This window comes from Microcaecilia unicolor, unplaced genomic scaffold (assembly GCF_901765095.1).
Source record: "Microcaecilia unicolor unplaced genomic scaffold, aMicUni1.1, whole genome shotgun sequence".
Classification (NCBI taxonomy): Eukaryota; Metazoa; Chordata; class Amphibia; order Gymnophiona; family Siphonopidae; genus Microcaecilia; species Microcaecilia unicolor.
The window spans coordinates 118,915-142,706 of NW_021963050.1; the positions used below are offsets into that span (position 1 = coordinate 118,915).

At 41.8% G+C, this 23,792-nt stretch overlaps 1 protein-coding gene across 1 annotated transcript in view; it reads left to right on the top strand.

The window, feature by feature from the left end:
* LOC115458840 (sodium-driven chloride bicarbonate exchanger-like) overlaps positions 1-23,792 on the top strand; it is a 241,773-nt gene that overhangs the window by 96,550 nt on the left and 121,431 nt on the right. Inside the window, exons 3-4 of the mRNA XM_030188666.1 lie at positions 4,527-4,673; positions 14,271-14,409. Of these exons, the coding sequence (XP_030044526.1) occupies positions 4,527-4,673; positions 14,271-14,409 (286 nt within the window). The remainder of the gene's footprint in view (positions 1-4,526; positions 4,674-14,270; positions 14,410-23,792) is intronic.

The following is a 23,792-nucleotide window of genomic DNA, read 5'->3' on the forward strand; positions in this document are numbered from 1 at the left end:
TTTCGGAATAGGCTCCCCCTTCCCCAGAATGTTGCCCAGTTCCTAACAAATCTAAAGCCCTCCTCCCTGCACCATCGTCTCATCCACGCATTGAGACTCTGGAGCTCTGCCTGTCTCTTGGGCCCTGCGCGTGGCACAGGTAGCATTTCAGAAATTTAAACAATCTATATGTAATACTTGATAGCAATAATGAAAGAGTGATTGGATATTCACATAGCAGGCAGCCAACAGATTTAATTTCCACTGATAATAATTAACTTTGTATGAACATAAATGTCATTCAGGTCCAACTGTTCTACTGCTGCTTTCCCTTACCCATCATTATTCCTGGGACTCATCTATATAGAAACACATAGCCTGGAGACAAAGATTACCCTCCCCCCCCCCCCAAAAAAAAAAAACCAAAACAAAACAAACCAAAACATGCCTTTTACAAGCAAATAGACTTGAAGAAGAAATATATGTATACCACAGAACTAGAAAATACTACTACTACTTATCATTTCTATAGCGCTACTAGACGTAAGCAGCGCTGTACACTTGAACATGAAGAGAAAGTCCCTGCTCGACAGAGCTTACAATCTAATTAGGACAGACAAACAGGACAAATAAGAGAAGGGAATATTAAAGTGAGGATGATAAAATAAGGGTTCTGAACAAGTGAATAAGGGTTAGGAGTTAAAAGCAGCATCAAAAAGGTGAGCTTTTAGCTTAGATTTGAAGAGGGCCAGAGATGGAGCTTGACGTACCGGCTCAGGAAGTCTATTCCAGGCATATGGTGCAGCAAGATAAAATGGCACATTTAGGCTGACTCTGGTTGCAAGAAGGTAACTCTGCCCTCATTATTTAAGCTCTCTCTTTTAAATAGTAGTAATAAACAATATTAAGTTCATTTCTATTATAATATACCACTGCATTCCAACAAAACAAAAGGAGCAGGTTCCCACAAACCATCTTTCTCTTTTGATCTAGTCACAGGAAAAAAAAAGGATTTAAAATACTCCCAGGTTTCAACCTAATTCATGTTTAGGGCCCTGTTTACTAAGCCGTGCTATAGGCGCGCTAGTGTTTTTAGTGTGCGCTAAAAATTAGCATGCGCTAACGCTAGAGACACCCATAGGAATATATAGGTGTCTCTAGCGTTTAGCGCATGCTAATTTTAGCCGGTGCTAACACGTTAGCACACCTTAGTAAACAGCGTCCTTAATGTGGGATATAAATGTTATAAATAAGTAAATAAATAAATAGAAACTCTGCATGTTGAGCACCTGATTCTCATAACATGATGTCTGTTTTAGTGGCCCTTTACCAGGAGAAAAAAAAATCTCTGCACTAATATAACAGTGCTAGGGTGTCCCTATAACCAGTCCCTCCACAAGACATTTATAACAAATTACTACTGTCTGTACCTATGAAAAGTTATACCATTATTATATTTCCTTTGTGTACATCCGTATGCTGCACAAGCCAACATATTTGAAAATATGTGAGATTAAATAAAAATGCTACCAACAATAAAGAATGACAACGTGGATGCAGCAGCTTATAGGTTTGCTTGCTTTGTTTTGAGTTTACGGCAAAGACAGCTGCACGGGGAAGGGGAAACAGAGATTAACCTAATTAGCTTCAACGTTTTGACTTCATGCTGTCTCCTGTTCTCAATCAAACCTCCTTGCCTAGAGCTAACACAGTATCATTATCTCCTCCTCTCATGCCCCCACCTGTCCAGCATACCTCTCTCAGCTTCCCACCTCAGATGATCCATTCTCCTCACTGGCCATCCTTCAAACCTCACTACTCTTTTAGCAGCTCTAGTGGTAACACGTTACCTGGCCGACCCAGAGCCTTTTCTCTGCCATGTCCTGCCCTGCTGATGCAACTTGCTGCTTACAGTGGAAGGGATCTGGCAGAGAAAAGGCTCCCGGTTGGCCAGGCAGTGTGTTACCACAAGCGCTGCTGGAAGAGTAGTGATATTTGACAGACGGCAGTGAGATGGATGGACCTGAGGGAGGATATGAGGTGGGAAGCTGAGAGGTATGCTGGACTTGCGGGCGGGTGGGGGAGGAGGGAGAGAGGATGATGTTGTTAGCTAGGGGAGGAGAAAGAAAAACAGATATTTGTGTGCTGGCTGCCTGACTCCATTCAACAACCAGCTCGCACAATTCAGCAAAATTTAATAACCGGCTCTTGCAAACTGGTGTGAGCTCCAGCACACCACTAGGTGCATGTTTGGGAAATCATAGGGTAGTATTTAATTCTGAAAATGCAAAAGTGATTGCAGCTTTGAATCAGCAGTATGTACGTTGTCCTTTGATGGTGGAAGTTTTGAGATTGATTGTGCTGCAGCTGTAGCTGTGGGGAAGCGGTGACAGGGGTAGAAGAAGGTTCATAAGAAAAACAGAGGGGTTGTATTTTCAAAATGGGGCCAATGAGGCATTTATGAAGTTTGATCTCATGTGTGGAACTTCCACGAGAAGGGGCCACAACTCTGTGGCACCGCGGGTCATGGTGGGGGAATTTTTGGAAGTTGTTATTGAGTGACGTATTTGGGGCATCAAGTGCATCACTGTCTGGCTGCTGGGATGGGGAAGTTTATGATAAGTGCATGCATTAAAGATTTAAAATTTGTTTGACGATGTGTTACTAATGTGTTACTAGCACTGCCTAGTAAACAGGGGGTTATTGTATTTATGTTTATATCTGGTAATTTTTGCTAATGTTAAGCTGTTAAAAAATGGTAAGTTTGATGTTAACTTGTAGCTGCTGTATACCACCTTGGGTGAATCACTTCATAAAGGCGGTCAATAAATCCTAATAAATGAATGAATGAATGAATGAATGATGCAATGTGGTGATTGAAGTTTAGGAAAGCATTCTGGCTTTTTCATTTCAGTTAATCTCAAGACACTGTCAAATGTAAGGCATTTGTGATGTCAGTAGAATGTAATTTGATTAGCTAATTAAACAGTGACGAGGAAAATATTCAAATAGTCTGAACTGAAGCAAAGTTCTTGCATACCTTTTAACTGTAATCTTTGCACTAATTTCCAAAGGAAAACTACATAAGGATCTAGTATGAAAATTGCTGTGAATACATAGTATGTGTAGTACTTATCAATCTTATCAACCTTTTAATTTAGCAGCAATACTTTGTTGAAAAATGTCTTTTTCTCTTGTATGCATTGGATCAAATTTGTAATGATAAATTCTGTCAGCAGGCCTATGGTATTTTTCAAAGATAATCCAGATCAAGAAATTTGGAGTATGTGTGGATGGGAAAAATGGACACATTAAACTATACACTGTTAATTTATAGAGCAGAACCGGTATGAACATATCAATATATGTATAGATGCATGTGGATTTTAATACAGTATTATCTGGCATCCAAAGTCACAGCAGTTGCTTCTATTTCTGGCTTGTGTATAGACGATATCTTTTCATTACTAATCTAAATAATTACTTTTCTAGATGCCACCAGTAGAGGATTTACAGTATATGGAAACTGAAAACATAGATCTGGATAATGGATCACAGTTTGCCAGCTCATCTCAGTTTCAAAACTAAACTGTAATAAATCTGTGCTGACTTGTAATTCAGAACCCTGCTGTAGAGGCAATTTAGATGGGTCAATATTTAACCCAAGGCATTCAATGTTTTGATAAGTCCAGAAAAACAGAAAAAAGCAAACACTCCCACGGAAAAATCAGCACAACAGACAAAATGTGTGAAAGTAGGACTTCACTGACACACTCATAGTCCCAAATAAAATTGCATAAGCTTTATGAAGATACATGCACTTTGTAGGTGGACCCAACACGGGCCGTGTTTCGGCTATCAAGCCTTCAATTTTATTTGGGACTAAGAGTATGCCAGTAAAATCCCAGTTTCAGCCAATCCTGGAACAGATTCATTCTTTGGCCACTTCCACTCATTTTGTCTGTTTTTCTCAGTGTTTTGACGACAGCTGCACTCATTTTGTCTGTTTTACTCAGTGTTTTGATGACAGCTGGCCGCTGCAGGCCAATTTACCAGTGCTGTATATTTGGTTAATTATCAGCCCCCAGAAGTTATCCGGGTACTGTAAACATTCAGAGCTGATACCCCAGATATCTATGCAGGCAGGCTAGGACAGCCTTTTGTCCAGTTGAACTTGTCCGGATAGTTATCCGAGGACCAGCAGTGAGTATCAGTAGTGACTGGATAACTTCATGCTCCATCAAGGCTCTGCCTCCAGACCACCCTGGCATTAACTGAATCGTGCCACAGCAATTAGAGCAAATATTCCACTGCATTCTCCAGCTAAGTGCTGCTAAATATCTGTGCTAGACCTGGTCAGCAGAAATTAACCAGGTAGGAGTCACTCCTACCCAGTTCACTCTTGCTGAATACATACCCGCTAGTGTTTTGCTAGACTGTAAGCTTGTGTTTTCCAGTTGTGTGCATCACCTGAAAACTCTCTGTCTTGCTGTATAAATGGTGCTTCATATCCTAATCATATGTGTTAAATGTAATTTATTGCATAGGTCACCGGACACTGTTTATTGGCGTTCATGTTCCTTTTGGTGGAAGGAAAAGTCACCGACGTCATAGGCATCGTGGACATAAGCACAGAAAGCGAGACAGAGAACGAGATTCAGGATTAGAGGATGGAAGGGAGTCTCCTACTTACGGTAAGAATGATTTTAAACTTTGTGTTTCAAACCTTTGTTGGAAAAGTAAAACAAGCAATAATAATATAAATAATATAAAGTAAGACTGTCATTTCTTTCTCTACAACATCAGCAAAATTCGCCCTTTCCTTTCCTTTCTTTTTTTTTTTCATATTTTTATTAAAGGTTTTTTCAAAACATAATATACAAAAGCAAACACAAAGTCAAACAATATCAACAATCCATGGCAAATAAACGTAAATAAAGATCAGAACAACAGTAGCATCCGTCCATGACAATACCTTTAGACAAATAGCATAAAAACATAAGGTTAATTAGTGCTATGGGGTTCCTGACAAAATAAGTCTAAGCGGGCCCAAGTCTTTAAGACAGACTTAACCCTGTGATGCTTATGGGCCAGAATTGTTTCATATTTTTGTATCACACAGACATAACTCCACCATTCATTGTAATTTAGATTCACATTATTTTTCCAATTTGAAACAATTAAGTGCAGAGCAACAGCTAACAGTATATTGAACAATTTCTTATCTGAGTCTAGAAGAGAGATATTAGGAGAAGAGGCTCGCAAAATCACAACCTCATAAGAGATTGCTGTAGACTCAGGCAAGTGAAAAGTAAGACACATTTTTGCCCAAATAAGTCGCCAGCATGCTCTAACGTTTTTACAGAAAAAGACCATATGCGCTAATGATCCATCTTTCTCCTGACAAGACCAGCATTTGAAGTTGACACTCTTAGTGATGCTTGCTACTCGAGCAGGGGTCCAGTAGGCTCTGTGGAATGTAAAATATGAGGATTGGGATATCGCTGCCGACTTAGTGGGATGCACGGATTTAACCCAGAACGTGTACCAATCAAATTCAAACGTATCTAAACTGAAATCCTCTTCCCAAGACAGCTTTACGGGAGCAACAGTGTCAACATATAAATCCTGAAGTTTTTTATATAGTAGAGATGCCTTCTTAGCACCTGAGACAATATTGCGGCAGCAGGAAATAAAATCTGAAAGAGTCATTAGAAGAGAATTGGAGATTTGAAAGGTGGAAATATATTTGGATATGTCCTTCCATGTGTTAGAATCTATTAAAGAGACATTATATAATGCAGATAAAGCATCAGGTGATAACAGATTACCAGCGATATAAAGTTGAGATAACAGCCATATACCCCTTCTTATCCATTCCGCTTGTTGAGACTACAGGAGAACATCTTGAAAGCCACAGTTATACCAGAGAGAGACACCTTCTAGTGACACAGTGCTAATTCCAAGACCAGTTCTAAACGTACTGATATCAGAGCAGAGGCCTTTAACAGCCTAAGGCGTTTCGTATATGGATGCAAATCCGCATATGGGAGAAGATATAAAGGGCAAGAGTGCACCAAGGCGGCCTCAAAAATCTGCCTTTCTAAGCATACTACCAGAACCCTTATCCACACTCTTATCACCTCTCGCTTAGACTATTGCAACTTGCTTCTCACAGGTCTCCCACTTAGCTATCTCTCTCCTCTTCAATCTGTTCAAAATTCTGCCGCACGACTTATATTCCGCCAGTATCGCTATGCTCATATTAGCCCTCTCCTCAAGTCACTTCACTGGCTCCCTATCCGTTTCCGCATACAGTTCAAACTCCTCTTATTGACTTATAAGTGCATTCACTCTGCAGCTCCTCAGTACCTCTCCACTCTCATGTCTCCCTACACTCCTTCCCGGGAACTCCGTTCACTGGGTAAATCTCCCTTATCTGCACCCTTCTCCTCCACCGCTAACTCCAGACTCCGTTCCTTTTATCTTGCTGCACCATATGCCTGGAATAAACTTAATGTTAACTGGTAATCAACTTTATGTTATAGCATCTGTGTTGAAAATTGTTGATATTTTACTGATTGCTTGTATGTCCCTGATTCACCAAAAGACAAAAATAGTATAGAGGTGGTACTTACTCATTTGGAATTATTGTTTTACTTTGTTTTCATTTTTGCTTTACTTTTGTTGTTAATTGACGCTATAGATTTTATATGGGAAGGGGGGCTTCCTGTAAGATGGCGGACGCTGCTCGCTGACGCTCATCAAGGCTCTGTGGACTTTAGTTCCTATATTCCTTAAACTATCTTTAAAAATTTGCTATGCCTCATACAAAAAGGAAGGGGTTGGTTAGGGGCTTACCGGCTGCACCAAGAGCCTCCCCTATGGTCCAGCGGACCCTTGACGGGTTTGCGACGAGCACTCCACGGAACAATGAGGCAAGGAGCCCTGCTGTGGAAGCCGGCGGAGGAGTGGCGGCTTCCCTGGGGCTGGAGACGACACTTTCCTCGCCTGAACTGAACCCGCCTCCATGCCCAGCTGAACTCCGTCGGGAGGCGGAACCTTCAGAGGCGTCCGAAGTTGGCGTCGAGGAAGGTTTTGCGGTCGGAGCCACCCCCGGAAAAGCTGTTGAAATCCATCTGGAGCCAGGAGCCCGCGTGGAGGTTACCTTGGAAGGCATTTGGGCAACGTTGCAGAGTCTACAAAGAACAACTTCGAAAGCAGCCTTGGACACAGCTTCTTTAGTGACTAAGGTAGATGCTTTACATGATTCTTTTGAAAAATTCAAAATAGACTCTGATAAGCAAAAGACTCTGTTTCAACAGGAAATTACCTCATTAAAGAATACAACAGAAAGTTTGATTAAGGATAAATTTAACATACATAACAAACTAGATCAAATTGATAATTTTAACAGACGCCTCAATTTAAGGATATTAAATTTTCCAATTATGACAGAGTTGGGCCCAATGGAACTATTTAAAAAATATCTAAGTGAAGTTCTCTGCTATTCCTCAGACTGTATTCCTCCGATAAATAAAATTTATTATCTCCCAATTCCACGGAAAAATGAGGAACAGCGAAGAACAAAGGCTCAACCGGACTTACAACCTTCAGGGTTACAGGACTTGACTGCATTTCTTGAAAATTCGTTGACTGAGATCCAATCCCGTGCTACCCTATTGGTGTCATTTATTTTTGAACCAGATGTTAACTCTATTATGAAATTATTCTTTAAGAATTCTCAAAAATTATTTTATGGCGCTCGAATATGGATCTTTCCGGATGTTATAAAATCTACTCAAGAAAAGAGACGAAAGTTTTTGTTATTGAGAGAGGAAGTTAAAAAATTAGGAGCCAGTTTTTTACTGGCTTATCCTTGTAAATGTCTTATAAAATATCAGGATAATAAGTATACCTTTTTCGAGCCGGAACAATTGAGAAGTTTTGTTGAACTAAAGAAGTTTGCAAAATGACTTTCTAAGACAAAGGTTTAAATATTAATGTTTAATGTATCCGTGTTTAGGTCCATGCCTAAATTTCCTTGAATGTGTATGAATTAAATATCTCCTCAATTATTCTGACCCCCCCCCTTTTTTCCCTTAAAGTTGTGGTCTAAGAAAGGGAGAATTATTATCTTAGTTATCATCTAATTGATGTTATATGATTTATTTCCTTTCCCTGTATTACCTAAGCAAGGATATCTTGTATATTATTGTCTGAAATTATAAATAAAAAAAAAAAAAAAAAAAAAAGATTTTATATGGCCCCACATGCAAACTACCCATATCAAAGGACACACATTGGATCTCCTATCACATAAACTACCTACAGACAATAACCTATTAATAACAGACATCAAATGGACAGTAATACCTTGGACTGACCATTACAAACTGAACCTAACTCTAAACTGGCAGAAGAAGGGCTCAAACAGCACATCAGAATGTACTACTTACACTATAAGAGGACAAATCGATCCACAAATATTCTGGCAACAAATATACGACAACGAATGGACAACATGCACTGATTCCATACTTTATCTCAACCACTGGGATGGCAGATGCAACAGCGTCCTAAACAAAATAGCACCCTTAAAAACAAAAATATCAAAAAGACAAAACACTATACCATGGTTCAATGACGAACTAAAAAAACTCAAAACACAATCTAGAAAACTTGAACGAGTATGGAGAAAGACAAAAGATGAACACACGCTCAATGCATAGAAACAAATACATAGAAAATACAAATATACAATAAAACAAACCAAAAGGTCCTACTACAAAACCAAATTAGGACCGGACTACAAAGATATGAAGAAACTATTCCAACTCGTAAATAAGTTACTAGACACCACCCCTATCACCACAACCAACACAGGCATCCCACCCGCAGACAAACTTGCTAACTAACGAAAAAATAATAAAACTACGTAGCACACTTCCTCATCACAATACCGACATCAAAATCTTCTTCAACGATCTGGACCCATCCTCCGAAGGATACCCAGCTGACTGTATTTGGACAACATTTAATCTCCTCAGCACCGAATCAGTTACACAAGCGACTCACAGGTTTGCCAAGACCCACTGCAAACTGGATACATGTCCTAGTCATCTACTCAAATCTGCCCCGGACCACTTCATAGCAGACCTTACATCCCATCTAAACTTCATGTTACAACAAGGTCTCTTCCCTGAGGAACATGGCAACATCCTACTCATCCTAATACCAAAAGACGCCAAGAAAAGCACAAATGATATCACCAAAACCTTGATCTTTTTTCATTTTCTATGACTTTATCTATACGATGGTTGACTCTAAAGTTGCACTTCTTGCACAAGCTCCAGTGGGTCATTGTGGCTACCCTGTCATGTTATTATTTGTAGTTTGTGCAATGTTACTACATCCACTAAGTAAGTGGTCAGTGGTTTCATCTTTTTCATTGCATAGTCTATGGAAGTCTTTTACTAAGGTGTGCTAGCATTTTTAATTCATGCTAAAAATCAACTTGTGCTAAACAATGAGACACCCGTAGGAATATAATGGATGTCTCAGCGTTTGGCACCAGCTGATTAGTAGCACAATCTAAAAATGCTAGCACACCTTAGTAAAAGACCTCCTTTATTTGCTATTAGTTGAAATATGTTGACTATTCACTTTCATGCAGTTTGAGGCCCTTTTACTAAGCTGTGGCAAAAAGTGGCCTTAGCATGCCCTTGTGCGTGTTTGTCCCCTGTGCTAAGACCGTTTTTAGCTGCAGCCATAAAATGGCCAATTTTTCATTTTATGTATTAATGGCCATGCACTAATGTTGCCTTTAGCTTGTGGCCATTAAAAAATATTTCCATTTGAGCTCTTACCACCACCCATCCTTGAGTCTGGCTCACAGCATTTATCTAATTCCTAATTAAATTGTGTGTATGTCCCTCCCCTGGTGGTTGCAGTAAATGAACATCCAATAGTAGACACAGCTACTTGCCTTCCTGACTCTGTAGGTATCCTGAGCTGTACATTCAACAAATGGTTATGGCTTCTGGCTCTGCAGATTTCACCTTTATTAAAAAAAAAATAGCTTTAGAGACTGAATACAACATTTGAGGATATAGAATTTTAGGACACCAGTGTATAAAGTAGTGTAGAGAACCCATAATATTTTAGATCCAGAAGCCAAAGGTATCACAGGCAACTTGGTGAAGGAAAGAAGATATCGGCAAAACCCTTTTTACAGAGAACATCGAGATCGGAATTGAGATGCCTAGGTCAGGACATGGTGGTATTTCACAAAGACTCTGATGCAGTGGTGTAGCCTGGGCCTCTCTTACTTTTTGCTTAGGACCCCTTTGCTTTCCTGGCTGCTGGGGATGCCAAGCCCCACCAGCCGAAGATCTCTCCTGTTTGAGTCATGCCTGCAGCAGCACTTATTCTGCAGGCATGCTTCGCTGCTAATGCCGGCTCTCTTGAGGATGCTCAATTCAGGTCAAACTGGGCATGTGTGGGAGAGCCAGTGTTCAGGACGAAGCGTGCCTGCTGAGTAAGTACTGTTGCAGGCATGACTCAGGCAGGGGAGGTCTTTGGCTGGAGGGCACTTGGCATCTCCACCAGCTTAGGTATTTATATTTTGAGTTGCCGAGAGTAGAGACCGGGGTTGTGTGTGTGTGTGTGTGGGGGGGGGGGGGGGGGGGTTGAAGGGCGAGATAATTGCTTGCCCATTCACGTTGGCCAAGGTCCACCCAGAATTGGTCATCTAGCTACACCACTGCTCTGATGAACATGGAGTGTTTTGTAAGATACATAGGAGGATGTGCAGAAGTGCACATGTATTTGCCTGTATGTGCACCAGGAGCAGCCATTTTAGAAATATACACATTGAATAAATGAACAGCATGAATGTGGCAACTTCCACATGGAAGAGAGATTTCACAACTTCTACCTGTATGTGGTGCTGTTTCCATGTGTAGCTTTCCCATTTCACTGACCTAGATGTTTAAGTGCCACCAATTTAATGGTGGAACTGCAATTATTTTCTTAATTTTGGACTTAGAAATATAGTAGGGGATTAAGGAGATTTACTCCATCTCTTGTGTAAAGCCTTGGCCAAAACATGCATTAAAAAAAATCTGTGCATGGTTCTGAGCTGATATAAAACCTGAAAGGGAATTTTTTCCATGAATATGTTCCCTTTGTAAAATGGAGTAGGTTTTTGTTCTGCTCAAGGCACACACAAACCATACCCCTACCCTCACCCCCACATGCCCCCTTGGAATCTTTGTGCAGTATGGATCTCTGTACGAAAATAGTGGCTTTCTGAAATTACTATTTGCACATGTAAAAACTGCTACTTATATGTGGAGATGTTTCTAAAATGAACCCTACCCCTACCCCATAGCGTGGCACTGAAGAATATTGAAGGAAGGGCATAAGTTAATGAAGAAAAAGAGATTAGTACTCTTGAGAGGGAATGAGTAGTATTACAAAACAACTCCAGATTCCAAAGATGTAGCCATGATATTCATGACTGCAAGAGCAGGAGGAAAAAAAAAACAGCTACAGGGATGTTTACAATGTGTTCTTTTAAATCTGTGTTTAAATCAATGTTGCTCAGGAAACCTAATCAATATGTGAAAAACACTAGATTTAATATACCCTGTGAGGGTTTGGTAAAATGGGAATCACTGACCTTTGTTTACAGCTGTAGGGCAACAAGAGAGGAATGAAAATTGAGGAAACAGAAGGGTTGTACTATCGTCTGCCTGCACAGAATGAACAGATAGTTAAAGAAATGTTTACAGAAATTAGGAAAGCTGGCAAATTGGGCAACAGTATAATAATGGGTGATTTTATAATATAATCAAATGTGAGCTAATATCATGAGTGAAGTCACAAAGGAAACCTACTGTAGCAGCATTTAATTTTTGAAAGGGTGACTATCATGCTTATTTTTGAAAGAGAAGGGCGTCCATCTTCCGACACAAATCGGGAGATGGGCGTCCTTCTCTCAGGATCGCCCAAATCGGCATAATCGAAAGCCGATTTTGGGCGTCCTCAACTGCTTTCCGTCGTGGGGACGACCAAAATTCACGGGGGCGTGTCGGCAGTGTACTGAAGGCGGGATGGGGCGTGGTTAAGAGATGGGCGTCCTCGACCGATAATGGAAAAAAGGGCGTCCCTCACGAGCATTTGGCCGACTTTACATGGTCCCTTTTTGTTCAGGACCAAGCAGTGGCGTAGCCAGAAGTCAATTTTTGGGTGGGCCAACAGGTTGGATGGGTGGGCACTAGACTGTGGTTTGCTGGTAAATGTTTAACAGCAGGCTCTCTCCCCGGTCCACCTCTGCACCTTCCCCCCCCCCCCCCACCTCCCCTCCAAATTGCAGAGCTGGCTATAGCCAGGGAGAGAGCCTGGGGGGGGGGGGGGGGGAAGGCAATGCATTACTCTCTCCAGGAAAAAAAAATAAATGATCCCAGGTTCCAATCTAATTCATGTTTAATGTGGGATAAAATGCCATAAATAAGTGAATAAATATAAACGTTTAATGTTGAGCACCTGATTCTCAAAGTGGACATATTCCAACACTATAATGAAAATAAAATGATTTTTTTCTACCTTTGTTGTCTGATGACTTTATTTTTCTGAACATGCTGGCCCAGTATCTGATTCTGCTGCTATCTGTCCTCTTAACTCTGTTTCCGGGGCTTCCTTTCCATTTATTTCTTTATTTTCCTCCTTTCTTCTTCATTTCTTGCTCTACATCTGTAAGTAAAAGCTGGGTCCTCCGCAGACTTGACTGTCCAGTGGATCCAGCTTCTGCCTGTTTTCTCCATCCATGTGCAGTTTTTCTCCTCTCTTCCTTTTCCCTCATATCATCTCTTTCCTCTCTCTTCCCTCCCCTCCATCCATGTCAGCATTTCTTCTCTCTCCCTTCCCCTCCATCAATGTGCATCTCCTTCCTCTGTCTTCCCTCCCCTACATCCATGTCCTGAATTTCTTCTTTCTACCCTCCATCCATGTGCATCTCCTTCCTGTCTTCCCTTCCTTCCCCTCCATCCATGTCCAACAATTCTCTCCCTGCCCTCCCCTCCGTCCACCCATGTCCAGCAACCCTCCTCTCTCCCCTGCCCTCCTTTCCATGTCCAGCAATTTCTCCTCTCTCCCTGGGCCCTGTCCTCCCCTCCATGTCCATCAATGCTCCTCTCTCCCCTTTGACCATCTCCCTCTCATTCCCTCTCCAGCACTCCCATTCCCCCCTCTGTCTCTCCCTTACCCAGTCTCCTAAATTCCTCCCCCATCTTTCACCCACTTCATTAGTCCCCCATTCCCCATACTCTGTACTCACCACCCTCCCAGTCCCATCCATGTCCTGCTCCTTCCCTCTGCTCACCACCCCTCCCAGTCCCATCCATTTCCTGCTCCTTCCCTCTGCTCACCACCCCTCCCAGTCCCATCTATTTCCTGCTCCTTCCCTCTGCTCACTACCCCTCCCAGTCCCATCCTTCCCTCTGCTCACCACCCTCTGCTTACCAACAATAAAGAACGACAACATGGATGCAGGCAGCAGCTCACAGGTTTGCTTGCTGTGATTTGAGTGAACGGCGACGGCTGCGCGGGGGAGTAGACAGAGATTTTCTAAATGGCTTCCAGTTCCTTCCCTCCATCTCTAGTCGCAGCGGCAAACTGGCGGTAGTAAAAGCATAAAGCAGCCAGGCTCCTCGACTCCGTTCTTCGCTTCCCTGCCCTCTCTGCGTCCCGGCCGCCCGCCCGAAAGGAAATGACATCAGAGGATTCCTCTGATGTCATTTCCTTTCGGGCGGGTGGCCGGGACGCAGAGAGGGCAGGGAAGCGAAGAACGGAGTCGAGGAGCCTGGCTACTTTATGCTTTTACTACCGCCGCCTGCCAGTTCGCCGCTGCGAGTCTGGGGAGATCAGCTGAGCCAGAGCGGGTGCCGTTTCTGCTGCAGTGTGTGCGCGCTTGGGCGGGCCTGAGCTGAAATTGGGTGGGCCTGGGCCCATCCAGGCCCACCCGTAGCTACGCCCCTGGGACCAAGTCTCGAAAAGGTGCCTGAACTGACCAGATGACCACCAGAGGGAATCGGGGATGACCTCCCCTTACTACCCCAGTGGTCACCAACCACCTCCCACATTTTTCATCATGGTGCAAAAATTTTATTTTCCCCGTACAGAAATAGACCTCAGTTTCCATTTGCCAGCATCTTCTCTTTTCTTGATTACTGTATTTTGTTCATTCAGATTTTCGGTATCATTTTCTGGTTTTGTACTGTTTACAGACACTCCATCCCAGAGGGTTCAGTTCATTCTTGGGACAGAGGATGATGATGAGGAGCACATTCCCCATGACCTTTTTACAGAGCTAGATGAGATTTGCTTACGTGAGGGAGAAGATGCTGAGTGGAGAGAAACTGCTAGGTATGTCATTTCATGAAACTATGGTTTTACTACGTCTTATGCAACGTAAGTATTGATCAGGGACTTAAGGTAGAAACTTATTATTGCTAAAGGTGACTACATAATTCCTGACATTATTGTGCCCTGAAGGTCTTGCTTCACAATCTGAAGCAATTTTCTAGTGCAACCGGAGAAAGTACCTCAAGAAAAACTCCTGAGCAATTGGAGGCAATGTTCTGTTCTAGACTGGGAACTGATTAAAAGATGTAAAAAAGAGAATAGGGTTAAATGGCTATTTTTCTCAATGATCTGGAAGTGGGAACAACGAGTGAGGTCACTATATTTTTAGATAACACCAAATTATTGAAAGTTGTTAAATTGCACATGGACAGTGAGAAATTGTAGGATGACCTTGGGAGACTGGAAGACTGAGCATAGGCAGATTAAACTGAATGTGGACAAATGCAAAATAATGCACATTGATTAGAATGATGCCAGGTTCCAGATTAGCAGTCACCACCTAGGAAAAGGATCTAGGTATTATCATGGACAATGAATTGAAATCTTCTGCCCAATGTGGTACAGCAGCTAGAAAAGCAAACAGAATTGTAGGTATTTTTTAGGAAAGGAATAGTGCATAAAACAATGAACATCAATGTCTCTGAATTGTTCCATGTTGCACCCATACCCTGTACATTGTATACAGTTCTGGTCACCACATCTCAAAAAAGATATCGTGAAGCTGGAAAAGTTACAGAGAAGGGTGAGCAAAATGATTAAGGGGATGGAACAAATCCAATATGAGGAAAGGTTAAAGAGGTTAGGGTTCTTCAGCTTGAAGAAGAGAAGACTGAGGGGCAATATGATAGAGGTCTATAAAATCCTGGTTGGGATAGAACAGTTAAATGAAAACCGATGGTTTACAGTTTCAAAAAAATGTAGGGGGTATAGCGTATGCCATATTGGCACTACCACTGGGGTAGCACATGCGCCCGGCGGTAATTCCAAGTTTGGCATGTGCCAAATCCCACAGTAGAAAATATTTTTTCTATTTTCTACCACGGGGCATTCGTGGCGGTAATCGGCAGCACAGCCACTGTGTGGGTAGCATATGAGCCCTTACCGCTAGATCAATGGCTGGTGGTAAGGGCTCAGGCCGTAAATAGGTGAGCGCTGGTTTTAATTTTTGCGCATACCTATTTCCTGTTCTATTAAAAATGGCTTTTCCCCAACTGTGATAAAAAGTGGCCCAGTATGCGCCAAGAAGACATGCCCACACTACCACGGGCCACTTTTTACTACAGCTTTGTGAAAGGGCCCCACAGAGAGTAGGGGACATTCAATGATGTTACATAGCAATGCATTTAAAACAAATAGGAAAAAAATATTTTCACACTGAGCACATACTTAATCTTCAGTACTTGTTGCTAGAAGATGTGATAAAAGTAGTTAGTATAGCTGAGTCTAAAAAACGTTTGGACATGTTCGTAAGAAAAAGTCAGTAGACTGTTATTAAGGTGACCCTGAGCAAAGCCACTACTTGTTCGTGGGCGTAGGTTGCATGAAATCTTGCCAATTTTTGGGATCCTGGAAAATACTGGACTTATTGGACCTAGTATGGCAGTTCTTATGTTGTTATGTTCTAAGGTCAAGCTATATTTGCTTTATTCATTTCTGGATGTATGAGGTAAAATGTATGTAAACTCTAAGTCTTCGGGGATGGTCATGGCACCCAGATAAGAGTGCTGTGCTCTTTAGTACACCAGACTTGCGAATGTCTGCTGTCCTATAAGGCCAACAGACCTTGATTGGCTGATTAGGTAATTTGTTAGACTCTGAAGTGAGTTACTCTTGAATTTGAAAGTGGGTTTTTTTTCCTTATGTAGCTAAGGTTTCACAAATAGAGGCAGTTTCTCCTAATGTGATCTAGGGTCAATGTATTTGATGGCTTGCTTTGTTCTAAAATTTTCTGTAAATGTCTCATTAGATATAAGGATGTTTCTTGTGTATTCTTTGAACTTGGTTGATTCTGGGTTAGATTCTATATATGGCATCAGAAAAATCCACTCAGTAAAAAAATACACCTAGGTGTATTCTCTAAAGTACACCTACATTTTATAGAATAGGCTTAAATTTTCACATAGTATATAGAATACGCCGAGTGCCTCGCCACATGACCAAATTTGGTCGCGTCCATTTAGGCCATGTTTTACTTAAATTAGGTGCAGACCCTGGATTCTATATAGTGCACCTAGAGATCTGCACCGAAATCAAGCATATTCTATAACAATGTGCATAACTTAGTTGGGGTAACAAGCTAATCAGCGTTGATAACAGCACTTAACAAGCAATAATGAGCACTAATTGGTAATAATTAGAATTTACACACATAGCTCACTAAGCTTATTCTGTAACACAGTGCACCTAACTTCTAACACACGCAGGCAAAAAGGGACATGGTTATGGGTGGGCAAATGGGCGTTTAGTAGTTATTCTGAAATTTACACACGCAGTTATACAATATGGCGCAGTATGTGTAAATCTACGCACCGGGATTTATGTCACGTTTTCATTGGTGTAAATGGAGGCTCATAGTTTTAGGCGCGGGGATATCATATACATGTATTCTATATACAACGCCTAAATCTAGGTGCTGCTTATAAAATATGCTTAGTCAGCACTGTTTTCTGCATGGAATTTTTTTAGGCACCATATATAGAATCTCCCCCAGGGTGGGTATATTCTATAATAATATGCATAGATTCTAGAAATGTCCACACCCCACCCATGGCACATCCCCTTTTTAAATATGTGATTTAGAATTTACATGTGCCACGTTACAGAATACACGTGCAGGGGCATAGGAAAGAAGGTCATTTGAGAAATAAAACATCTTTTTTTTTTTTTTTTTTCGAAAATACTATTTCAAACAAGGTTTTGTGCTTTGGATGTTTTGTTTATTTGGTCCATTTTCGGAAAAAAAAAACCTAATAAATGCAAAACCTAGAAAATCAAGCCATTGAGATGGAGGAGGAGCCAGCATTTTTAGCAGACTGGTCCCCCAGACATTACAGGAGAGCAATGGGGCACCCTATGGGGCTCTTCTATGTATTTCATAAAAATGCCTCCAGGTACACATCTCAGCTTTGCTCCCTTATCTTGTCCCATGAGCCCTCCAAAACACACCCAAAACACACTGTCCCTCACCATACACCACTGCAATAGCCCTTGTGAGTGAAGGGGGCACCTATAAGTGGGTACAGTAGGGTTGTGGTGTCTTTGGGAGGGGTCATAGTTTCCACCACAAGTGTGATAGAGGGGGAAAGGACCCGATTCCCCCACTCCATAGTGCACTACACCGACCACTATATTACTCCAGGGACCTGCATGCTGCTCTGATAGACTTGGCTATATAACATCTGAGGTTGTTATAGAGGCTGGTAAGTTATTTTTTATTCACATTTTTTGGTGGTGGGAGGGATTCAGTGACCACTGGGGGGTATTGGGGGGGTCATCCCTGACTCCCTCCAGTGGTCATCTGGTCATTTACGGCACTTTTTAATGCCGTATTCGTTATAAAAACAGGTCTAGCTCAAAATGTCTTAGTTTTAGTCCTGGACAGTTTTGTTTTGTTCCATTATGGCTGAAAAAATCTAAGGAACACCCAAATCCCGCCCTTAACACACCCCTGACATTTTTGTTCCAGTCATTTTTCTTTTATTTTGGTATCTCCACTAGTTCACAGTCTTCTTCCTAATACCTTTTTATGATGCTGAGCAACTGAGCAGGTAATGTGAGCTACACTTCAGATGGGTTATTTAACCACAAGTTATGATGTTTTAGGATCGGGCCCCGTTGTGTGCAGTGAAATAGCACAACTTGTAGTAAAATAAAATAACCCATCTTAATAGCAGCATACATTTATAACATCCCCTGAATCTACTGAGGGTAAGAAATTAAATACAGGGTTCAACACATGCACATATCCATCTCTCTCTCTCTCCATCTGTTATATAACATAAATATAGATAAGAATGATATGCGTGTGATCATAAGTGAAAATAACTATGACTCATGCATGTTAGGGCAGTGCAAGATATTTTAAGGTTCTATGTATAGAACAGAAAAACACATTTTTGTCTAAAGGTCACTCAAGGTCAGATTTTTTATTACTATGTACATGTTTTCAAGGCCAGGTGTTATCTGTTGGGTTTAATTGAAATCATAGTGAAATCTGATTAAAAAAATGTTTCATCAATATCCTATGTAGTTACTTTTCTCAGTCATGCCGAAATCAAAAACTATCATCCCACAAAAGAGACAAACCAATGAATGCTATAATAGTAAGGTCTTTATGGGGCCCTTTTACAAAGGTGCGCTAGCATTTCCTATGGGTGTCTCTAGTGTTTAAAGTGTGCTTATGTTTAGCGTGCGCTAAAAACACTAGTGTGCCTTTGTAAAAGGACCCCTATATTACTAAATGTTATAAACACAGGACTAAATCAACAAAATCAAACAAATATAATAAAATGTGAAAGGAGGAAGATATTTCAGTAACCATAAGAAAGGGAGCAACACCCATCACTTCAAATGCTTAGCTTTATGTAAAGCAAAAAGCTCTTAAATAACATATTTTGTTACATCATTAGACATCTTTAATCCTCCTAAGTGCAATAACCCACATTCCAAATGTCTATATCTCAAATACAGCCCCAAAACAGAAATATATATATATATATATATATATATATATATATATATATATATATATATATATATATATAAAGTGCTTGAACAATTTATATAATTTATTTTGGTTCCACTGTCTCTTTTCTGTTTATCTCTGTTTCTTCTGCCTTTACAGGGTCTCTTGCCTATCTGACATTTCTTCTGTCTCCAAGTGCACCATCTTTTTTTCCTCTGCACCACTATTTGTCCTGTCCAGCATCTCCCTTCTGTGTCCCCTGTTGCTATCCTACCCCCAAGTTCAGCATCTGCCCTTTCTCTGTCCCCATCTCCTCACTTTTTCAGCACAAGCCTACCTGGTCGCCTCATCTCCCACTTTCAAGCATCTGCCGTCCTGGTGTCCCCACCTCTCCCTTTTTCTAACATTGTCCTGTGTCCCCATCTTCCCCCTTTTTCCAGCATTACTTCTGTTACCATCTTGCCCCTTATCCAGCATTACCTCATTGACCCCATCTCACCCATTTTCAACATTGTCCCCGTATCCCCATTCCCCCTTCCAGTGGTGCTCCTCTGTGTCCCTATCTCCTCCTCCCCTTTCCAGTAGTGCCCTCTTTGTGTCCCTATCTCCTTCCCCTGCCATGTGATAATCTTTGAATAACTGTCTATACTTATTGCTATGATTTCTGAACATGTGGTATCAATAAAGGACAAACTTTTAAATGCCCAGTTGGGTATATATGCTAATCTCAACTTTGTTAAATGTTTCAGACATATCCATCTATTTATTCCAATGATATAACTAAATTCTATTATTCTGTCTCACTGTATTTTCAAATGTAAGCCACACTGAATCCGACTTTGCCTGGGATAATGTGTGATTTAAATATTTTAAAAAATTCTTTATCCTCCACCTTTCAAGACACTGCCTATCCTACTGGATAGTGATAGCACAAGGAAAGCAAGTTTGGTCCAGTGAAGACTAACTCAAAATAACTTGTTCTTTAGCTGGGCCCTAGTATTACCATATTTTATCAGCAACAATAAGTTTTGACGCTGTTTTAGTGACACTCAACTGTTATTTCTTTACTCCTCCAGCTTTTAAGGCACTGCCTATCCAACTGAAACAGGTTTAGCATTGTTACAGATGGACCAACAATAAAGAACGGCAATGTGTATGCAGCAGATCATAAGTTTGCTTGCTTTGAACTGAACGGCAACTACAGCTGCGCGGGGGGGGGGGTGGGGGTAGGGGGGTGGAGACAGATTACCCAAATTGGCTCCCTTGTTAAAGTGGACTAGATAGGCTCACTTCCACTCCGGTCAATTAAACCTCCCTGGGTAGCTTTCTCCCTTCTCCAGACCCCCCCCCCCCCCCCCCCCAGTGTTGCATTTTTCACCTTCTCTTCTGCCCGTCTCTCCCGTCCGCGTGGTCACTTTTTACTTCCATGAAGCCTGTATAAAAATTTATGGACATTATGGACATTTGGACATTTTTAGTCTAGCATTAACCCTGTCTATTGGAAAGGTTCTATTTTATTTTCCTATTACTCCCTTTTTAGGCTAATTTATGTTGCTAGTGACACAGTTTCCATTTGTAATTCAACTCTTTTTGTTTTTAGATTTAATTTTCTGTGTACTTTCATTTTGGCATGATTAACACTTACCTACCCAATGCACCTTTAGGCTAGTCCTATCCAACCCTGCCTTCATATTGACAAGGCCAGTTTGCCTTAGTCCAAGTAGTTATTTCCATCACCTCTAGCCCTCTCCAAGGAGAAACTCTATTAGAGTTCCTAGGGGGGGATGCCAGATGATTTTAAAATACACAATTAGGTTGCAGCTGACTTTAAATCCACAATGATCTATTGGCTGGATTAATTATACTATCCTGCTTATAATCGAACGAGAAAAACGCCCAAGTTCCGACCTAAATCGGGAGATGGACGTTTATCTCACAAAAACGAATAACGCGGTATAATCAAAAGCCGAATTTGGACGTTTTCAACTGCACTCCGTCGCGGATGCGGACAACGTTGATGGGGGCGTGTCGAAGGCGTGGTGAAGGCGGAACTGGGGCGTGGTTATCTGCCGATCAGAGATGGGCGCCTTTCGCCGATAATGGAACAAAAATATGCGTTTTTAGCGAGAATTTAGGGCACTTTTCCTGGACCCTGTTTTTCCACGAATAAGGCCCCAAAAAGTGCCCTAAATGACCAGATGACCACTGGAGGGAATCGGGGATGACCTCCCCTGACTCCCCCAGTGGTCACGAACCCCCTCCCACCACAAAATATGCCGTTTCACAACTTTTTATTTTCACCCTCAAATGTCATACCCACCTCCCTGGCAGCAGTATGCAGGTCACTGGAGCAGTGGACTTCAGGCAGGTGGACCCAGGCTCATCCCCCCCCCCCCACCTGTTACACTTGTGCTGGTAAATGGGAGCCCTCCAAACCGCCCCCCAAACCCACTGTACCCACGTGTAGGTGCCCCCCTTCACCCCTTAGGGCTATAGTAATGGTGTAGACTTGTGGGCAGTGGGTTTTGAGGGGGATTTTGGGGGCTCACCACCCAAGGGAAGGGTGCTATGCACCTGGGAGCTGTTTTACCTTTTTTTTTTTTTTGTAAAAGTGCCCCCTAGGGTGCCCGGTTGGTGTCCTGGCATGTGAGGTGGACCGGTGCAGTACGAATCCTGGCCCCTCCCACGAATAAATGTCTTGGAGTTATTCGTTTTTGAGCTGGGCGTTTTCGGTTTCCATTATCGCTGAAAAACAGAAACGCCCAGCTCAAAAAAAGATAAACGTCCATGTTTTTTCGAAAATACGATTCGGTCCGCCCCTTCACGGACCCGTTCTCGGAGATAAACGCCCATGGAGATAGGCGTTTCTGTTCGATTATGCCCCTCCACGTATGCATATATGCAACCTATCCTACTAAATGGTATCCTATATGTTGACATATACCTTTCTCTCATTGTTCCCTATGTTGTAAATACAAAAGATTCTTTTTAGATTCTTTAATTCAACATGCTGTTGTTTAAATTTTAACACTGGTTGCTATGGTACCATAGGAGTGATTGAGCTACTCTGGAACGATAGCAATAATGGAAATTTTGCACTTTCAAATTTGCCCGAGGGAGCTAGCATGCTTCCAAACTTGCTAGATACTTAGACAGGTATTACAAATCCCAATTTCTTCCTTTGAAGATTTATGTACCTATAGAAAATGTTGCTACCCTGTTACTCTGTGATAGAAGCCCTAACTGTTGCCCTCAGCCTATTCTTAGCTACATCATTGGCAATCTTGAACATAAGACTCCCCTTAATAATGTCTCTTATACCTATACTGTCCACCTCCCTGGTGCTCAGAAAGATCGTTTGGCCATGACGGGTAAGGAGAACTAAGTATCCCAACCTAAGACAGCCTTCGGTCAGGGTACTAGCCTTATTGTTCTGAGGTGTGAACATAAGGCCTAGATGATTGACTTGGCCTACTATAAGTTGTCAAACCATATATTGTTGAAGCCCTTTCCTAAAGGCCTTCAAAGGGGGGAGATGTATAAAAATGCTACAGCTATGAGCCTTGGTCCCCTGCCTAGACTTTGGTTCAGGCTGTAAAATGAGGGAAAAGCTTACAGGCCTGTGTGACTCTTGCTTGAACTCCCAGTGTTGGAGCTCTAAGGAGAACAACAGGAAACACAAAGGTGGGGGTCCAAAGGACAGAGTGACATTGTGGTCAGCCATGGTGTGAGAAAGGAAAGGTGTAGCTGGATGCAGGGTCTTGCTTAAGATTTGTGGTCAAGCGAGCTAAAGACAAAACCATGTTAGCAAGATAAAAGCTACTCATTAGCATGAGCCAATCAGTGGTAACCATGGCATTAACATAGATCCAATCAGGTATATCTACTGTCATATTATCCATATCCTGAGGGCACCTATAAAAATCAGGGTATTTCCTGGTTTAAGCTAGAGAGAAGGGTTGCCACTCTCTCTCTCCAAGGGAAACCAATGTGACCAGCAGAATTGACAAATTACCTAATTGCTTTCCCTTGTAAAACCTTTAATTGGTAAAAGAAATTATAAAAGATTAGGAACTAATTAACACCTGTTTGCAGCCGGATTATTATATTCCTATAATTAATTGATTGTACGTGCCTGTTGTCAATCACTGATTTGACTTGTATCTTGGCAAATAAACTCCTCATCCCAAATGATGTTCTGTGGACTTCACTTTATGATCAAAGGCTGTAAGTATAAATGCTTTTGCTGTATCAGGCTATCTTTCGCTGCATTGTATAACTTGTAATCTAAATCCAGTTTGTCATAAGGCTGGTATCTTTTCCTTAGACCTAACGTCTCTCTTAGTGGCAATTCCTTTTAGAACTTCACAATTTCTTGATTACCCCAGTACTAGTGCTGTTTAGAGATAGAGTCAGATTTGAGGTCTCTGAACCCCTATATTAAAACAAGCCTTCTCCCTCCTGCGCAGCACCGGCGATTCACAGTCAGCCTTCTGCCAGCATCAGGGCCTCTCCTCAGGTGCGTCCTGCCTACTCTATTGCAACTTCCTATTTTCCGCAGAGGTGGGACGCGCCTGAGGCGAGACCCCGACGCTGGTAGAAGGCTGACTGTGAATCGCCGGTGTGGTGCTGAAGAAACCGGAAAAGAGTAAGACTCCGGAGGGAGCAGAAAAAAATATTTATTGCCACGAGGTGCATA